General features: G+C 44.3%; 1 protein-coding gene across 1 annotated transcript in view; it reads left to right on the top strand.

Annotated features, from left to right (window-relative positions):
• Positions 1-7,950: 7,950 nt before the first annotated feature.
• The window catches only part of LOC311229530 (fidgetin-like protein 2), a gene marked incomplete at both ends in the record, with an annotated part of 66,897 nt that continues 58,293 nt past the window's right edge, over positions 7,951-16,554 (top strand). Inside the window, 2 exons of the mRNA XM_084315606.1 lie at positions 7,951-7,967; positions 8,615-8,643. Coding sequence (XP_084171732.1) covers positions 7,951-7,967; positions 8,615-8,643 — 46 coding nt within the window. The remainder of the gene's footprint in view (positions 7,968-8,614; positions 8,644-16,554) is intronic.

Raw genomic sequence — 16,554 nt, 5'->3', positions numbered from 1 at the left:
CGCAATAGGTTGGATCGTATCCAAGAGCTAGCCAACCCAGAACATGTAAATTACGTGCATCCAAACAAACGTCTTTTTTTTTTTTTTTTTTTTTACACAAACGTTTCTCTGCGCGACAGATTTCAGATGTGCGCGGGAGCATTTGGCCATGTGCGCGCGCGCGCACGGGCGCACCTTAGGGGGAACATTGGATCCACCCACAGTACAACAGAGTCCACCAAACTGGCTACACAGATAATCATAACATTCCCTTAAATCATAACCTTCTATAAATCGTAACATTCCCATAAATCGTAACCTTCTATTGGTAATAATAATAATAATAATTATAATAATAATAATAATATTAATCCATAACAAAAAACACTCATTCGGCCTTTACACCCAGGCAAGCAAGTAAGAACAAATTCTGATTTTATTTATTGTCAAACGTATGCATAATGTTGTGTTAATTCCATGACAAGATATATGTAATGTTAATTACCTGAAATTATTCCGTTTTTTGGGGGGGAACCCTGCATATATCGGTATCAGTTGATATCGGTATCGGAAATTAAGAGTTGGACAATATCGGTATATATTGGTATCGGTAAAAAAGCCAATATCGAGCATCCCTAATAAATACAGTTATATATTTTTTGTAATAGGCCTTAATCATTTGGCATTTTTTTGGCTATTTTGTCACAAAGTAACAAATGTCAGCTCAGACTCAACCTTGATGACTTGGACTTGGACTCGGACTAGGGTAATGGGGACTCGACTCTGGCTCTTCTTTGGTGACTGACTTGGACTCGGACTTGAACACTCGAGACTCGACTCGGACTCAGAGATTTTAGTGACTCGACTACAACACTGGTGCTCTGAGCCTTGCTGGATTTCAAGGTGGTGCCCGCTGCATCCTCATCGTTGAAAACAATGATCCAGCTCAGCACAGTTCTGTGTCAGCGCGTCTGGTCAAGGTCAAGGTCAACTTTATTTAGATAGCACATTTAAAATCAACCGAAGTTGTACCAAAGTGCTGTACAATACAAAAACAGAAATACTAAAAGAAATACAGAATACAGTACACACACACAAAGTCATATAACTACAATAAAGTTTAAAAAACAATCACGACACGACCAAGGGATGCGTGATCTGATCTGATTTGAAAGCCCTGTGCGGTGTGCTCATAATTACCCGGACGTGATCCTTCCCACAGAGGCTCACAGGCTCAGTAGTCTACCGTACGTTGTATCAAACTTTGAAGGTAAGTCGGTCTCAGTCAACCAGCACCTGCTAACGGGTCTGAACCTTTAGCTCACCTGGTTAGTGCGGCCGCCTGTGGATCCTATGGTCCCAGGTTCAAATCCACTCGGTTACAGAAGCGATTGCCAATTCTAGCGGGTGTAACGGAAGACAAATATAACAGGTAGTGACACAAATGACTGCTCCCAGGGTGTAATTAGTAAAGTAATGGTATTACTTTCGCAATGAGTTTTTAGTAACAAGCCCAACACTGCTTCTCACTGACGACATCCTGTTCTTCTCTCTCCTTCCCATCGTTCCCTCTCTTCTTCTTCTTCTTCTTCTTCTTCTTCTTCTTCTTCTTCTTCTTCTTCTTCTTCTTCTTCTTCTTCTTCTTCTTCTTCTTCTTCTTCTTCTTCTTCTTCTTCTTCTTCTTCTTCTTCTTCTTCTTCTTCTTCTTCTTCTTCTTCACTACTCGTGGTTGATTTTTTATTATTCTTATGAACCAAGGAAACTATAAAAGAAGGAAGGGTCATCGCGTCACTGTGTAGCGCGTGAACGCACGTTGGTGCCAAGTGTGGAAAGAGAATGAGATCAGCCGTCTCCTCGTTTATGACCTGTTGTTAACTAGCTAACGTTTGATATTGGTTGATGTATATTTCCTCAGATAGTTGACATTTTTTTAATTTTAATACAGGCTTCAATAATACTGACACCAAAGTCTGGCATCAAACAGAGCATAGAACGCTGGTATTCTGACGTGACGACCCTTCCTTCTTTAATAGTTTCCTTGTTATGAACAGGGTTCCTATATTTTCTTGCTGGTAAAATTGCATGACCTTTCTATCACTTCTTTTGTTCTGTGTCTGTGTTCATGTTCAATTGATACATGTTATTGTTGTTGATTTGAACGTCTTATATTGGACTCTGCTACAACAATCACTTGAGATTTAAGTCATCAGGAAATATGTTGTTTGGATTATTATTGCTTCAGTGACTACAGTATATCTACCAGTCCAGCAGCCAAGCATGACATTCATTATTTCACCACCAGGTGAAAACAAGGTTATGATCTCCATTCTTCTTCCGTTTCTAAAAACGTTATCCATAACTTTAAGACACAACTGTAAAATGCCTTTTTGGTTGGTTTTGCATGACCACAGGAACCCTGTATGTAAACACCTCTCAGTAGGGTTGTTAATATATCTTTAACTGTGTGTTTATGTGTTTTACAGCATTGAGGGAATAGAGTTCATAGACTGCTAAGCCATGTCCCCTGGTCCCCCTGGCTGACACCAAGACAGACGTCCCCCTGGTCCCCCTGGCTGACACCAAGACAGACGCCCCCTGGTCCCCCTGGCTGACACCAAGACAGACGCCCCCTGGTCCCCCTGGCTGACACCAAGACAGACGCCCCCTGGTCCCCCTGGCTGACACCAAGACAGACGCCCCCTGGTCCCCCTGGCTGACACCAAGACAGACGCCCCCTGGTCCCCCTGGCTGACACCAAGACAGACGCCCCCTGGTCCCCCTGGCTGACACCAAGACAGACGCCCCCTGGTCCCCCTGGCTGACACCAAGACAGACGTCCCCTGGTCCCCCTGGCTGACACCAAGACAGACGCCCCCTGGTCCCCCTGGCTGACACCAAGACAGACGCCCCCTGGTCCCCCTGGCTGACACCAAGACAGACGCCCCCTGGTCCCCCTGGCTGACACCAAGACAGACGTCCCCTGGTCCCCCTGGCTGACACCAAGACAGACGTCCCCTGGTCCCCCTGGCTGACACCAAGACAGACGCCCCCTGGTCCCCCTGGCTGACACCAAGACAGACACCCCCTGGTCCCCCTGGCTGACACCAAGACAGACGCCCCCTGGTCCCCCTGGCTGACACCAAGACAGACGTCCCCTGGTCCCCCTGGCTGACACCAAGACAGACGTCCCCTGGTCCCCCTGGCTGACACCAAGACAGACACCCCCTGGTCCCCCTGGCTGACACCAAGACAGACGCCCCCTGGTCCCCCTGGCTGACACCAAGACAGACGTCCCCTGGTCCCCCTGGCTGACACCAAGACAGACGCCCCCTGGTCCCCCTGGCTGACACCAAGACAGACGCCCCCTGGTCCCCCTGGCTGACACCAAGACAGACGCCCCCTGGTCCCCCTGGCTGACACCAAGACAGACGCCCCCTGGTCCCTGGTCCTTGGTCCTTGGTCCCTGGCCCTTGGTCTCTGGCCCTTGGTCTCTGGCCCTTGGTCTCTGGCCCTTGGTCCTTGGTCTCTGGTCCTTGGTCTCTGGTCCTTGGTCTCTGGCCCTTGGTCTCTGGCCCTTGGTCTCTGGCCCTTGGTCTCTGGCCCTTGGTCTCTAGCCCTTGGTCCCTGGCCCTTGGTCTCTGGCCCTTGGTCTCTGGCCCTTGGTCTCTGGCCCTTGGTCTCTGGCCCTTGGTCTCTGGCCCTTGGTCCCTGGCCCTTGGTCTCTGGCCCTTGGTCTCTGGCCCTTGGTCTCTGGCCCTTGGTCTCTGGCCCTTGGTCCCTGGTCCTTGGTCTCTGGCCCTTGGTCCCTGGCCCTGGGTCTCTGGCCCTTGGTCCCTGGTCTCTGGCCCTTGGTCTCTGGCCCTTGGTCTCTGGCCCTTGGTCTCTGGCCCTTGGTCTCTGGCCCTTGGTCTCTGGCCCTTGGTCTCTGGCCCTTGGTCCCTGGCCCTTGGTCTCTGGCCCTTGGTCTCTGGCCCTTGGTCTCTGGCCCTTGGTCTCTGGCCCTTGGTCTCTGGCCCTTGGTCTCTGGCCCTTGGTCTCTGGCCCTTGGTCTCTGGCCCTTGGTCTCTGGCCCTGGGTCTCTGGCCCTTGGTCCCTGGTCTCTGGCCCTTGGTCTCTGGCCCTTGGTCTCTGGCCCTTGGTCTCTGGCCCTTGGTCCCTGGTCCCTGGTCTCTGGCCCTTGGTCCCTGGTCCCTGGTCTCTGGCCCTTGGTCTCTGGCCCTTGGTCTCTGGCCCTTGGTCTCTGGCCCTTGGTCTCTGGCCCTTGGTCTCTGGCCCTTGGTCTCTGGCCCTGGGTCTCTGGCCCTTGGTCCCTGGTCTCTGGCCCTTGGTCTCTGGCCCTTGGTCTCTGGCCCTTGGTCTCTGGCCCTTGGTCTCTGGCCCTTGGTCTCTGGCCCTTGGTCTCTGGCCCTTGGTCCCTGGTCCCTGGTCTCTGGCCCTTGGTCTCTGGCCCTTGGTCTCTGGCCCTTGGTCTCTGGCCCTTGGTCTCTGGCCCTTGGTCCCTGGTCCCTGGTCCCTGGTCTCTGGCCCTTGGTCTCTGGCCCTTGGTCTCTGGCCCTTGGTCTCTGGCCCTTGGTCCCTGGTCCCTGGTCCCTGGTCTCTGGCCCTTGGTCCCTGGTCCCTGGTCTCTGGCCCTTGGTCTCTGGCCCTTGGTCTCTGGCCCTTGGTCTCTGGCCCTTGGTCTCTGGCCCTTGGTCTCTGGCCGACACGCAGGCTGCTCCCAACATCAACCTCTTCAGTCCAACACAAGACTATGATTCCTACCAGCTACCCTGACACACACTACACTGTCCACTTCTCCATCAGTTACACACACACACACACACACACACACACACACACACACACACACACACACACACACACACACACACACACACACACACACACACACACACACACACACACACACACGCACAAACACAAACACACTACACTGTCCACTTCTCCCTCAGTTACACACACACACACACACACACACAAACACACACACGCACAAACACACTACACTGTCCACCTCTCCCTCAGTTATACACACACACGCACAAACACGCACAAACACGCACAAACACACACGCGCACAAACACACACACACACACACACACACAACATTATCCTCCTCTCCTTCCTTGGTTTCACCAGAAAACAACACATTTAAAGGGATGACATTTGGAATTTGAGTCTTTAGTTCTTTTTCTTTCCCAGACGCTGCGTCATGTGGGGACAGTAGTCTCTGTCCTTCAGCCGTCCTACACTCACAATGTCTGAGTTTTTGTTAGCAACGTGTCCCTGCTGTCAGGTGAAAACCTTGTATCTCCAACAAAGGTAAATACAAGGTACTGTATTCATCAGACGGCAGCGATATGCGTGTTCCACCCTGCAAGCTGGTCCCTTAACCCTTTCACTACCACATTATAGAAGGTAACCCTTTCACTACCACACTATAGAAGGTTAACCCTTTCACTGCCACACTATAGAATGGTAAATGGCTGCATTTATATAGTGCTTTTATCCAAAGCGCTTAACAAATAGTTTCTCACATTTTTACCCATTCACTCACAGACGGCCGAGGCAACCATGCAATGTGCCAACCTGCTCATCGGGAGCAATTAGGTTGGTGTCTTGCTCAAAGACACTTTGACACACTGCCTGGGAGGAACGGGAATCGAACCGGGAACCTCCGGATTACCAGACGACTGCTCTACCTCCTGAGCCACTGTCACCCCTATAGAAGGTTAACCCTTTCACTACCACACTACAGACAGTTAACCATCTGTAGTGTGAAAGGGTTAACCTTCTGTAGTGTGGTAGTGAAAGGGGTAACCTTCTGTAGTGTGGTAGTGAAAGTGTTAACCTTCTGTAGTGTGGTAGTGAAAGGGTTAACCTTCTGTAGTGTGGTATAGTGAAAGGGTTAACCTCCTGGCTATAAGCACACAATTGGTTTATAGGTATAAAGTAATTTTCTCATCACAGCGAGCGTCTCTGGGAGGGGAAACAAGCCTGCTAGCGCTGGATAGGTTGCTCGGAAAGGGTGTGTAGTTGCAGAGCGTGTGGATGACGAATCATTGACCACGTTCACACACGGGAACAGGGTGGGAAGAAAATAAATCCCAACCTGAGCGTGACACGAGAGCAAAATGGCCACCGTGTGAATGTGGTCAATAGCAGCTTGAGTCAACCGTGGGAGCGAGGAAGCGACCGAGCGAACGCACACCGACCAACCAACCCACCCGACACAGACCACGGTTATAGAGAGGTGCTCCGTCTGAATAACTTGTAACTTAGATTAGAATTCAAAATGTCAAGGTACACCTTTGAACTGCCCCCCCCCCCCCCCCCCCCCCTTTCCTTACTTAGCCAGGCTAAATGACAGGAGCCTGAACGCTCCTCCTCTGGAAACAAGCCAGGTTCTTTTTAATAAGCGTGCGTAGCTCCTAGTTAGTCATCGATCCGTGTGATCTATTAGTCGTTGATCCCCTATACCTTGAGAAAAGTTTCCTTTTCTTTACTGTGCCATGAGTGGGTTCTTTTTATAGTGATGGTATCGTCGACAAGTTTTTTTTAGATTTTAAAACGTTCATTACTGGGATCAATAATAAATAGACAGAATCCACCTTTGGACAAACAGATCTGTCGTTTTGTGTAAAATGTATGATGTGAACTGAAAACTGTTAACTGTTTAGAAGACCTACTTTCAGTTGAGTCAGTGGCATTGATAGGATCAAAACTATGAGCTATAATCTGTTTCCTTTATGGATATTTATTGTGTTTAATCGATTTTGGAGGTCGGTCAACAGAACAGTCTGTCGTGTGTTAGTAGTGCAGTGTCTTATTTCTTTACCTCAGACACGTTTTTTGATGATCCTGCAAGGCACTGTGGGTAATGTCAGGTCACGTGAGACCAGAGCAGGTGAGCATCACTCTGTTTGTGTGTGTGTGTGTGTGTGTGTGTGTGTGTGTATGTGTGTGTGTGTGTTAGGTATACCTTTATTATTCGATTATTTGAGAGGAGAAGCCAAACGGGATTCATTTGAGCAATAAATAACCCCAAATTAGAAGCTCATTTCACTTCAGACAACTCAAAAGATTTGATTTAACGACATGACGTGACTCTTATTTTATTAGGCGTCTTTCATGCCTGTAGAACCTGGTTTATCTGTCCAGGCCGTTCCCATGGAAACAGAAGCTTTTTGAGAAAAGGGAATATTTGCAACATTGAAATGCACTCAGATTCCAGGCCAAAGATAAATGCTCTAACTTTCTGTTGAAATGCTTCTTCTTGCATGTATCGACAAAGAAATTCAAACACTTATGCACAATCAATAGAATTATTATAGTATTGTGCCACGGTTTAGTTTGGTATGGTCTTTGGTAGACCAGTGGGTTCGGAGGTCGGTTCAGTTAAACCAGGTTCTACTGTGGCGTCGTCATGGCGACGCCTGATAGACGCGTCCAGATGATTTGGGGCGACACTCTCCCTGTTCAGGCTCTGATGGCCGGTTGAGAGCTGACAGGGAGAAGAGATGAAGTTCATGATTTCAAACGATGATCTTCAACAATAAATAATTTATTCGTAGTTGCACTTTGTGTAGATAAAGTAAAGTACATGATATATATATATGCTTTATTTTCAAGAAATCTATTGAGAGAATAATTTTGTTTTACAATGATTTATTACAATGATTTATTTTTAAATTGTCAAAACTGGTGTTGTTACTTTCTGTATATAGTAAAATAAACAAGGCGCGCTGGCTGGAGGCCTAATGACTGCAGCACAAGAATAATCATTTCTATGAATGAACCCAACAGCAGAATAATCGTCAGCCAATAGGGAGCGGGTTTGTTCTGACTGTCGTTGGAAGACTGTTCTCCAAGCATCGCTGTTTCCTGTGATCCCTCGTCAAAGCGGCTTTCAAGTACGGACAGTAGTAATACGTCGCTGTAATATTACACGCAGTAATAACGCCCCCGGGATGCGTATGAAGGAAGAGTACGTTATGTTTGCTCTTGTACAGTACAGTGATTGTATCGCCTTGCTTTTGTCATACTTTTTTGTATGCTGTAAATGGTTTCCCAAGATCCGTGCTGAAATAATGAATGATTTGAAGAAAAGGCACAACAAGCATGGCTGAACAGTATTCAATACATGCATATTTACAAAGAAAATAAATTCTATGAATAATAAATGGTTGAATTCAGACCAATAATGACAATAAATGAACGGCTGTGCAACCCCATAGACAAGTGGGAGTCCAGTAAGAACTGTAGAAAAACATCAACTCTGTTGCCGAATGTGATCGAGACTTGAACCATGAATGAGTTTTTCAGTAGATTTTCAATGTATTTTGTAGATGCAGTATACATTAAGTGTCTTCAGTATATGCTTGCTTTGTGTGTGCGTGTGTGTGTGTGTGTGAGAGAGAGATAATGTGTGTGAGAGAGAGAGAGAGAGAGAGAGAGAATGTGTGCGTGCGTGTGTGTGTGTACGCAGGAGTTGATGGACTGAATATAAACATTGTGTAGGCCTGTCTATCATAGAATGTGCAACCTCGTCCTGTAGTTCTGCTAGTTCCATAATGATGTTTACATCAAATGACCACAACCAGACTCTCTGTCTCTCTGAGCTCTCTCTCTCAGATCTCTGGTGTTGAGGCACAGGCTCCCAGGTACGTAGCTCAGCCTCGATGGAGATAATAACGGTGACAAAGAAACGCACCGACGAATCCCATGGCCGTGTCCCATTGTTGAGATGTGTTCCCTTAAAGTGTGTCCCCTTTGTAGTATGCACCCTCTGGCCCTGAAACAAGGTTTACCCAGACTGATTGAGTCCTTCATTTTGTGCGTGTATGACTGATAACTCTACACTGTCCTACACTGCTATGTTCTTCTGGTGAATATGAAATAGGCCTTGTGCCTCTTTCAATGACAAGGTCAGAGAGACAAGAGAGGTAGAGAGGTAGAGGGAGAGAGAGGGGTGTTCGAGTATGGGGGGGTGCTTCAGGAAGATGAGCCTAATGTACTGCTGTGACCTCAACCCTAATTTATAGTCTAGGAGCCAGAGAGAGAGAGAGATGCCTTGTCTCTTCAACCAGCCGAGTGATACGTCAGGAGCAAAACAATTCTAAATGTTTTATATGTATATCTTAATATAATTTTTGATTATGAAAATAAACCATTACTCTTGAAATCTAAAGGCTGTGGTTTGAGTCATTGCGTTTACTTTTTGTTATAGGATTTTATTTTGACCATTGTGTGTCCGTTGTAAAATGTGTGTACTGACGGAGTTATTCCACTAGAGGGCAGTAGCGCACAGAAGTCTGTTGAATCCCGTAGGACGTGTCTCAGCTACAGTGTGAAAGCAGCAGAGGGCGGCAGAGAGTACTTGCTGCACTGACAAATACTACACGTCACATTCTTCAGTTGCTGCTTAAAATCAGCTGACAGACGGGCAAACGTGAATGAATGAATGAAAACTTTATTAACAGATTGCAGAATGGGTACAGTACAGTACAGCTCAATACATACAATTGTTAAGGGGATGCAGACCAGAGAAAGACTTTCGTCTTGTTTACATCAGGGTCCCCCATTTTCAATTCATCATCATACATGACATACAGATACAGTACTGCTACATCTAGACATTTATGACATACCAGATTTGCACATACAGTATTGTTTGTGATACGAAAAGAGTCCAGAAAAGAGAGTATATACATTTGACATAGAATCTGTACATTGATATTCATATTCAACAAGATATTGTGACACAAAGAAACCGTCCAGTGATCAAGAAGAACCCATATCTTTATTGAACGTGCAAATCTGTAATCCATGCTGAAATAATGAATGATTTGAAGAAAAAGGCACAACAAGCATGAACTGTATTCAACATACATATTTACAAAGAAAATAAATCCCATAAATAATAAATGGTTGAATTCAGACCAATAATGACAATAAATTAACTGCTGTGTGCAACCCCATATACAGGTGGGAGACCAGTGGACACACACACTGTAAGAGCTGTAGAAAAACACCAACTCTGACACTTGCAGAATGTGGTCGAGACTTGAACCATGAATGAGTTTTTCAGTTGATTTTCAACGTATTTTGTAGATGCAGTATTGATTGAAACCTTTATTTATACTCAGGTGAGGCCACCTCATTTACAGAACTGCTGAGTGTACAACTAGATAAAACAACAAAACAATGTGCAGTGCAATCAGTAAAAAAAAACAGTTACAACATGAATCATTTAGAAATTAAATGAGACATTTAAATTCCCTAAGGGAAGGAAGAACTTCCCATGCACTTTAACTTTGATTGAATGTCATTCCAGGACTTTGGGGCTGCATAAGAGAATGCTGTCCTGCCGAGTCCTGTACTAGTCTGTGGAACTTTAAGTGGAATGCCCTACCCAAAGCTGTAAAGGAATGTGAATCCCTACCCACATTCAAAACCGCTCTTAAAGAGCACCTACAGGAGGCTGCAATTCGAAACTGGCCACCGTAAATGTCCAAACCCCCCCACCCCCACCCACTCCTAATAGACAGTCTCCTCCCCACCGCATGTATATATTCTCTCCCCACCGTATGTATATTTCTCTCCCACCCACCCACCCCCTCCTAATGTACAGTCCCCTCCCCATCATACTGTCAGGATCCATGGGTAACAGTACTGTATATTTGCATATCGTATATGTCACAAATGTAACAGTACTAAATACCTGTATGTCATGTATGTCCCTATGCCATAAATGTCATGTATGTTGTGTATGTCATAAATGTCACTATGAATTGAAAATGGGGGACCCTGATGTAAACAAGACAAACGTCTTTCTCTGGTCTGCATCCCCTTAACAATTGTGTGTATTGAGCCGTACTGTATTGTACCCATTCTGCAATCTGTTAAATAAAGTTTTCATTCATTCATTCATTCATTCATTCATTCATTCATTCATTCATTCATTCATTCATTCATTCATTCATTCATTCATTCATTCATTCATTCAGTCATCCAGTTACTAGATCGTGTTTGATGGGCTGGAGCATTCCTGTCCAACAGGGCAGCTATATACGGTGGCTGTTTGCTGGTCAATGCCTTGAAAATGTACAAGTACTACATACATTAAGTGTCTTCAGTATATGTTCGCTTTGTGTGTGTGTGTGTGTGTGTGTGTAGCAGGAGTTGATTGATTGAAAACTTTATTAACAGATTGCAGAATGGGTACAATACAGTACTGCTCAATACAAACAATTGTTAAGGGGATGCAGACCAGAGAAAGACTATCAATCAATCAATCAATCAATCAAACAAACAAACACTGTCCTACACTGCTATGTTCTTCTGGTGAATATGAAATAGGCCTTGTGCCTCTTTCAATGACAAGGTCAGAGACAAGAGAGAGAGAGAGAGAGGGGGGGGATGCTTCAGGAAGAAGAGCCTAATCTACTACGCTGCTGTGATCTCACTCCCGGTTGAGTGATACGTCAGGACCAAAACAATCCTAAATGTTTTATATGTATATAATATAATAATGAAAATAAACCATTACTCTTGAAACCCAAAGGCTGTGGTTTGAGTCATTGCGTTTATACTTTTTGTTATACGATTTTATATTACCATTGTGTATCCGTTGTAAAATGTGTGTAATGACGGAGTTATTCCACTAGAGGGCAGTAGCGCGCAGAAGGCTGTTGAATCCCGTGGAACGTGTCTCAGCTACAGTGTGAAAGCAGCAGAGGGCGGCAGAGAGTTTTAATACTTGCTGCACTGACAAATACTACAACGTCACATTCTCATTCATATTCAACAAGATATTGTCACACAGAGAAACCGTCCAGTGATCAAGAATAACCCATATCTTTATTGAAAGTGCAAATCAGTAATCCAAATGTAAACAAATTGAGTTTGTTATTGTTCCTTTCTAAAAATTGATTGAGTGAGCTCTTGACAAGGATAGACTGTTAAAACCTTTATATATATACATATATATATATACATTTGATGCTGTAGCCTAAACGTTTGTTTAAAATGTGCAACGTCTGTAAACATAATCTAAAAAATGTATAGGTATTTTCTATTTATAAATGGACTACATTTATATAGCAGCTTTTATCCAAAGCGCTTTACAATTTTGTTCCTCACATTCACCCGTTCACTCATATATTCACACATGACGACGGAGGCGACCAAGCGAGGTGCCGACCTGCTCCTCACGACCACTTAGGGGTTAAGTGTCTTGCTCAAGGACACTTCCAACACGGCGCTGGGAGGAGCCAGAATCCAACCGGGAACCTTCAGATTACCAGACGGTCGCTCTATACCTCCTGAGCCACTGTCGCCCCAGTTATAGTGACTTGAATAAAAAGTGAATAAAGGCAGATTTCTTCCTCTAGTACAAATCATGTTTGCAAAATAAAATCTCTGATTGTGCCTTTAATGCTGCAGGTCACCAGGTGAGGTGTGTCCTGTCCACTCAACCCCATCTCTCTCTCTCTCTCTCTCTCTCTCTCTCTCTCTCTCTCTCTCTCTCTTATTATCAACCTCTCTCTTTCTCAACCTCTTTCTGCTCTTTTTGTGCTATTAGTACCCCCTCCCCTCCCTCCCTCTCTCCCCTTCCCCCTCCCCTCCCTTCCCCCTCTCCTCTAAGGTGAGTGTAGAGGTTTCACATCTGGAGGTGATTCTGTCAGCAAAGGAGTAGCCTGTGGGAAGGGGTGGGTGGGGGTGAAAGATGCAGTGTGTGTGCGTGTGCATGCCTGTGTGTGTATGTGTGCCTCTGTGTTTGTGTGTGTTTGTGTCGTCCTGAGGGCATCATGTGGTCCTGATGCTCCTGATTACAAACAGCTGGCGGGCTGTGGCCCCGGCCAATCAGACGGTCTCTGTGCAGTGACATCATGGAAGCGGGGAGTGAACAGAGAGGGGGGGGGGGGGGGGGGGGGGAGAGAGGCATATCTTTATGTATAAATCCATGAGGCAGATGGACAGGAACATGTCTGTATCCCTGACCAATAGGACCAGGGCACCAGCAAGCTTCTGCCTAATAAATTGAAATAGCATATTGTGGATTAAGTTTGAAGATTGACACTTGGACGAAGGCGGAATGGGGTCAACTATGTAGTATATCGCATGCACAGCACATTCCCTTCATTTGGTGCTGAGCCAAACGGTCAAACACAGGTCTTGAATAAAGGCTCACAAATCCACCAGGAATGTATTTCATTTTACACCATATCTTTTTTATATATTTTTTTATGTATTTAATCTTACACCATATTTATTTATTTATGTTGACCATATTAATGTTTTTCATCCTTTAGGTCCAAGTGTCATTCAGTTGTCATTATGTCTCAATACTACAGTCATTATGTCTCAATACTACAGTTATTATGTCTCAATACTACAGTCATTATGTCTCAGTACTACAGTCATTATGTCTCAATACTACAGTCATTATGTCTCAATACTACAGTCATTATGTCTCAATACTACAGTCATTATGTCTCAATACTACAGTCATTATGTCTCAATACTACAGTCATTATGTCTCAATACTACAGTCATTATGTCTCAATACTACAGTCATTATGTCTCAGTACTACAGTCATTATGTCTCAGTACTACAGTCATTATGTCTCAATACTACAGTCATTATGTCTCAGTACTACAGTCATTATGTCTCAGTACTACAGTCATTATGTCTCAATACTACAGCAGTCATTATGTCTCAATACTAGCCTACTTTCATTATGTCTCAATAGTGTCAGTCAGCTAGAATTGGGTAGTCAGTCAGTAGGCTACCAGAAGGATTTGTGAACCTTTCTTCAAGACCTGTGTTTCACAGTTTGGCTCAGCACCAAATGAAGGGGATGTGCATGAGATATATACTACAAAGTTTTTTTTTTTTTTTTTTATTATTATTGCAAAACAAAATTATTAAAAGTCAGTACTCAACACACAATGCATAATGAAACTAACAATTAAGGTGGCTAAAATGACATGCAAGTACAGAAACAGAAAACAAAAAAAATATATAATAATATTTTACCGTATACAGTGTATATCCAACGAAATTACAAATTATACCAATGTCTTATACAGGATATACCCCTAATACCTATTATCTAAAACCCTACACACATATGCTCCAGCTCGAACCCCCCCCCCTCCCGGACCCCTCCTTGGATAGTACCTCCATTATCCCTCACTCCTAACCAGACACTACCATTATAAGCTAGCTTTTATTCTCTCCACCACTTCTAACCACATTGACATTTTGGATTCGTTGAGACCCAGAATTCTTGCTGTAGATATTTCTTGATAAATCACATCGAGATATGTAAGAAACCAAACCTTCCGGCACATTTTTTCCGGTTGAAACCAGCGTGATGCAATCAGCTTTTTAGCTACTGTGATACCCGATAAAACCAATCTCTTTAGCTGTGGATTTACTGCAAACTCAAAAACATCATTCAATAGTAATACAGAGGGGTGTACTGGTATATTCCAAGATACGAGTTTTGATAATTGATGGGTCACATCTTTCCAGAATTCCTTAACTGGTGGGCAGTCCCAATACATGTGCATAAATGTCCCTTCGTCTCCATTTGTACATTGGGAGCATTTTGAGTCTTGTTTAAGACCCATTCTGTTCAGTCTTATAGGAGTCAAGTATGTCCTGTGAATATAGTTAAGATTGATTTGTTGATGGTCCGGGTTCCTTGATGTAAGACGGACATTTGCCCATGCTCCTTGCCAATCAAAGTCACTTTCCAGGTCTGGTATATCCCTCCTCCAGACCGAGTCTAGTTGGAGGGTTTCATACGAGGACGTTAGTAATTGATAATAAAAACCTGATACAAAACCTCTCGATGTCTCTCTTTCATAGAAGAATTTGTGGTATCTGTGGTGTTCAACTGGTATGTCTAATGGAACACTGTGAGACTTCAAACATATCCGTAACTGTATGTAAAAAAGCCATGTGGACTCGGTGAGATAAAATTTTGTGCATATTTCTCCATAACTACAAAAACCCTGGTTGTTAAAAACATCCCCTAATGAGTGTATGCCTTGCTCTTCCCATATAGGGAATCTTATAGGACGTTTTTCAATTAAGAGTGCATTGTTATTGAATAAGGGAGTGTGATTGTGCCATTTTTGTGGGTTAGGATATTTTTTTTGTGTTTCACGCCATATCCGGATCGCATGGGTAATTATGGGGCCAAATTTCCGCTCACAGTGCTTGATTGGTAGTTTAGTGTGTGCTATGTCCTTCAGTCTATGTGGGGCTACTATGTTTTCTTCCAATTTTCTCCAGGATACTAATGCTTGGGGATCAAACCATGTTGTCAATGGTCTTAATGTGTACGCCTTAAAATATTGGAAAAAATCTGGAACTGCCATGCCACCGTCTGCTTTATTTCTCTGTGCGGTGGATCTTTTTATACGTGGTGGTTTGTTATTCCAAATAAATTTGTATGTGGAGGAGTGTAATCTTTTCCAGTAACCCTCTGGAGGGGGTAACGGTAGCATTGAACTGAAGAAGTTGATTCTAGGTAGTACATCCATCTTAACTATTGATACCCTTGCCTGTACTGAGTTTTTAAGTTTTGCCCACCTGTCCAGGTCGTCTTTGATTTTGTTTTGTATTTTTGTGTAATTGTGCTTCACCGTTTGTCTTATGGTGGGAAATATTTCCACACCCAAGCATCTAAAATGTTTTACCATAGGTATCTCACCTGGGAGGGTTGTATCTTTTTTTGCAGGGGTGTTAAGTGGAAGGAAAGCCGACTTCGGCCAATTTATTTTAAATCCCGATAAATCACCAAAGTTCTCAATCAACTTGAGTAGATGAGGCAATGTGGTGTTGGGGCTTTGCATGAACAATATTACGTCGTCCGCATATAAACTAATTTTATGTTGTGTGCCCTTGATTACGATTGGTTCTATGGATTGGGATTGTCTTATATATTGTGCTAAAGGCTCTAATGATAGATCGAATAGTCCGGGACTTAGAGGGCAACCCTGTCTGGCTGAGCGTGAGACCGGAAAGATTTTGGAGATGAATGTACCTGTTGTAATCATGGCCGATGGGTCTTTGTACAATACTTTAATCATATCAATGAATCCTTTTCCTAACCCCATCCTTTCTAATACTGCCCATAGATACGACCATTCCAGCCTGTCAAAGGCTTTCATAGCATCCAGGGACAGCATACCCCCCCCCCCCCCCCCCACCTCCAATGTACAGCCCTCACCCAACCCACCCAACCCCACCCCACCCAACCAACCTCCTCCAATGTACAGTTTCTACGCCAAATGTATATACACTCCTTTTCTGGACACTTTTGTATCACAAACAGTACTGTATTTGCAAATCTGATATGTCATAAATGTATAGATGTAGCAGTACTGTCTATCTGTATGTCATGTATGTCATATATGTTATGATGAATTGAAAATGGGGGACCCTGATGTAAACAAGACGAAAGTCTTTCTCTGGTCTGCATCCCCTTAACAATTGTATGTATTGAGCTGTACTGTACTGTACCCATTCTGCAATCTGTTAATAAACTTTT

This window comes from Notolepis coatsorum (assembly GCF_963971535.1).
Source record: "Notolepis coatsorum genome assembly, chromosome: 6".
Classification (NCBI taxonomy): Eukaryota; Metazoa; Chordata; class Actinopteri; order Aulopiformes; family Paralepididae; genus Notolepis; species Notolepis coatsorum.
Note: the sequence above shows the minus strand (reverse complement) of the source record. Positions and strands in the feature narration are given on the sequence as shown.